This window comes from Chanos chanos, chromosome 3 (assembly GCF_902362185.1).
Source record: "Chanos chanos chromosome 3, fChaCha1.1, whole genome shotgun sequence".
NCBI lineage: Eukaryota > Metazoa > Chordata > Actinopteri > Gonorynchiformes > Chanidae > Chanos > Chanos chanos.
This window is the reverse complement of record NC_044497.1, coordinates 37,564,182-37,567,500: the sequence shown is the minus strand read 5'-3', so window position 1 is coordinate 37,567,500 and position 3,319 is coordinate 37,564,182. Positions and strand designations below refer to the sequence as shown.

General features: G+C 38.6%; 1 protein-coding gene across 2 annotated transcripts in view; it reads left to right on the top strand.

Moving 5' to 3' along the window:
* The window catches only part of csrp1a (cysteine and glycine-rich protein 1a), a 7,345-nt gene extending 4,486 nt beyond the window's left edge, over positions 1–2,859 (top strand). For both annotated transcript variants that reach the window (XM_030768471.1, XM_030768472.1), the window contains 4 exons: positions 504–672; positions 919–1,048; positions 1,494–1,587; positions 2,080–2,859. In XM_030768471.1, coding sequence (XP_030624331.1) covers positions 504–672; positions 919–1,048; positions 1,494–1,587; positions 2,080–2,156 — 470 coding nt within the window. In that variant the 3' untranslated portion in view covers positions 2,157–2,859. The remainder of the gene's footprint in view (positions 1–503; positions 673–918; positions 1,049–1,493; positions 1,588–2,079) is intronic.
* Positions 2,860–3,319: the final 460 nt, after the last annotated feature.

The following is a 3,319-nucleotide window of genomic DNA, read 5'->3' as shown; positions in this document are numbered from 1 at the left end:
TTTTCCTTTGCCCTTATAAGGTCTCAGAGGTGCTATTGTGTGTTCTGCGGAAAAGAGAAAATGTGATAACATTCTGCTAGAACTCCAAAGCACACCCACTTCCCTGTTACACAATCCTAATCAACACTACAGTCTCCATTTTATAGCTTTGGGGGGAAAAAAGCCATAAAAAAAGCCCTAAAATTCTCAACACAGCAGTGACACTGACATGGTAGTAGCATGCTGGCGGGTCTTATGCTGGTACGAATTTATCAGTCGCAGCGGTGTTGCTGGGGTTTTTCCACATGTCAGTGGCACTGCTTGGTTAAGAGTGGTCTACCATCCAACATATCCAGCAAACAGTGGTCCTGTTGTCAGAAACTGACCATTGATGAGGGGCAAGAGAATGGCTAACACAACCTGTGCATCACATATACAGAGATTTTTTTTTCTCATTTTGAATGGGGTTATTAAAAATGGTTTTGTTGATTTTGTGTGTGTGTGTGTGTGTGTTTGTGCATCAGTGGTGTGTAGGAAGAATCTGGACAGCACTACTGTAGCAGTCCATGAGAATGAGATCTACTGCAAATCCTGCTATGGGAAGAAATATGGACCAAAGGGGTATGGTTATGGAGCAGGGGCTGGGACCCTCAGCATGGACAAGGGAGAATCACTGGGCATCAAGCCTGAAGAGTAAGACCCGTCACACACACACACACACACACACACACACACACACACACACACACACACACACACACACACACATACACATAAATACAATTACAACATTGAATAAAACATAAATAATGTAAGGGGCTGTATCTAAACTATTAATCTTTCTCTCTTTTATCAGAGGGAATGAGAGAATCATATTCTTGGCCTGTTCAGTGAAGAGCTGCAAGTGACATAATCTCTCTCTCTCTCTCTCTCTTTCAGGGCTTCCGAGCACCGCCCTACTAATAACCCAAACCCGTCTAAGCTTGCACAGAGGTTTGGTGGTTCTGATAAATGCCCGCGTTGCGGTAAAGCCGTCTACGCTGCAGAGAAAGTCATAGGAGCAGGAAATGTAAGACACTGAAATCTACTGATACGTGAGATTTTTCTATGTGTCTCTCCAAATTCCCACTGCTGTGTCATGTTTAAAATGGCATGAAAGTGGAGATAATATTTCTAAACAATTAAAAAACATATTTTTGAACCTTTAGAATCCTTTTTTGTGGCCTTAGCTTTTGTGGCCTTAGCTTTGTTGAGCACAGGTAACAATCAGCTCTGACACTTTCGAACCAGATCACATTTCTGGTTGCTCCTCTGTTACTTTTTGTAAAATCATGTTTCAATCATGTTTCCTGGTGTGGGATTTTAAACATGAACCAGCATGTACTTTGAAAACATCTGCAAAGAAAATTAATGTAACAGTGACCATAACACTGAGTCCCTAATCACTCTCACTCTCTCTCTCTCTCTGACTCTGTGTATGTCTCTCCCTCATAAACGCACACACATTGCTGTAGTCATGGCATAAGATGTGCTTTCGCTGTGCTAATTGTGGTAAAGGTCTGGAGTCCACCACACTGGCTGACAAAGATGGAGAGATCTACTGTAAAGGTGCATTGTTTACCGACTATACATATAGACCATAATACATACCACACAGATACAAACCACTAGATAGATAGATAGATAGATAAATAGATAGATAGATAGATAGATAGATAGATAGATATGTATATCACAAACTCATACAACTGATTATACATACCACACTAATAAAAACCCACTCTGTACACATAAAAACACTATATATCACTCACATTCATACAAACTCTCATATGCACTAAACATTCATAAACAAGGCTATATATACCATACCCTCAATTAGACAGTGTTACAGTGACATGTACAGTGATGTCTCTGACACCTGATTACTGAATATTGATTACTGATTACGCTCCAAGATATGTAGCCATTCTGATGTGTTTGTGCTGTACATGAAGGGGACTCACTTTTTTTTTTATCATCGCTTAATGCATTTTAATGCATTGTGACTATAATTTAAATTAATCCCCATTTGTTCTCATGATATTCTGCCTTTTCCAGGGTGCTACGCCAAGAACTTTGGTCCAAAAGGTTTTGGCTATGGCCAGGGAGCTGGTGCACTTGCACATGCTCAGTAAAACCTGAAGAGGGCGCTGCTGTTCAGAGAAAGAAGGAGAGAGATCGAGAGAGGACGGTTTCTCTGAGCTTTACACAGAAGACTCAACACTCAGACACAGAAGCAGAGGAATCCTAACATATCCATCCCTATCCAGAGAGACTGCCTGTATGCATGTATATTAGTATGTCATAATGCCAACTACATTACTTTCCAGTTTATAATCTGTATACTGTTGTCACATTTCACATTTACAGCATAAGGGGATTTGGAAGATTTTGGGCAGCTCTGAAACCATGACAGTAGGATTTTGGTCATAATAGCTCTAACCAATTTCAATTCAAACACTCAGCACACACAGTTTAAGCTTTGGCTTCAAATACAGCACTGCAGATTCATTCATTTCCAATGCTCTCAGATAAAGATCAAAATTTTGTCTTACCATTTCAGTAATTATTTTTAAATGTTTTGTATGAAAATGAATCTGTGTTACAAGCACAAATTTAAACGTATTTTGCACATGTATAGTTGCCAAAAGAAAGGCATAAATTGAGTAAAAAAAATCTACTGGTTCTAAAGATACATACAGTGCATGAAAACCTTCAGACTTGTGCTGACGCATGATGAAGTGTGTAGGAATGTCTCTGATATGACAAAAACATTCCTCAGGTAATGGAACCGCTCTATGCATGTCGCTCTCATGACTCATGCTTAATAAATACATAACAGAACAATTACAAGTATGTAAAAGCTATGTTATTTAACTGAACACACACAGACACACACACACACACACACACACTGACTGACTGTATGATGAGTCTACTGTCTACTTTCGACTTTATCTACACCTTTATACTTATTTACAAACGATATATATGTATTAATAGTTATTTTAAACACAATTTCCCATCTAACTAAAACATTCAAACTGAGCTCTCTGGTGACACTACAACATGATAAAGCTAGTAGTAGTGTCATGTTAAATTTAATTTTCCAAATCTGTGACACGAGCCGAACAGAGACCCTACACAGACAGCCGACACGGGTCAAAACATGATTAAAAACATTCAACAAAAACAATAAAAAAAAAAAAACATTACTGAGAACAAAACCTGATATATGCAGTTTATATCTCTCTATATTTACATGTTTACATACCTTATAAACACTCTTTCTCTCTTT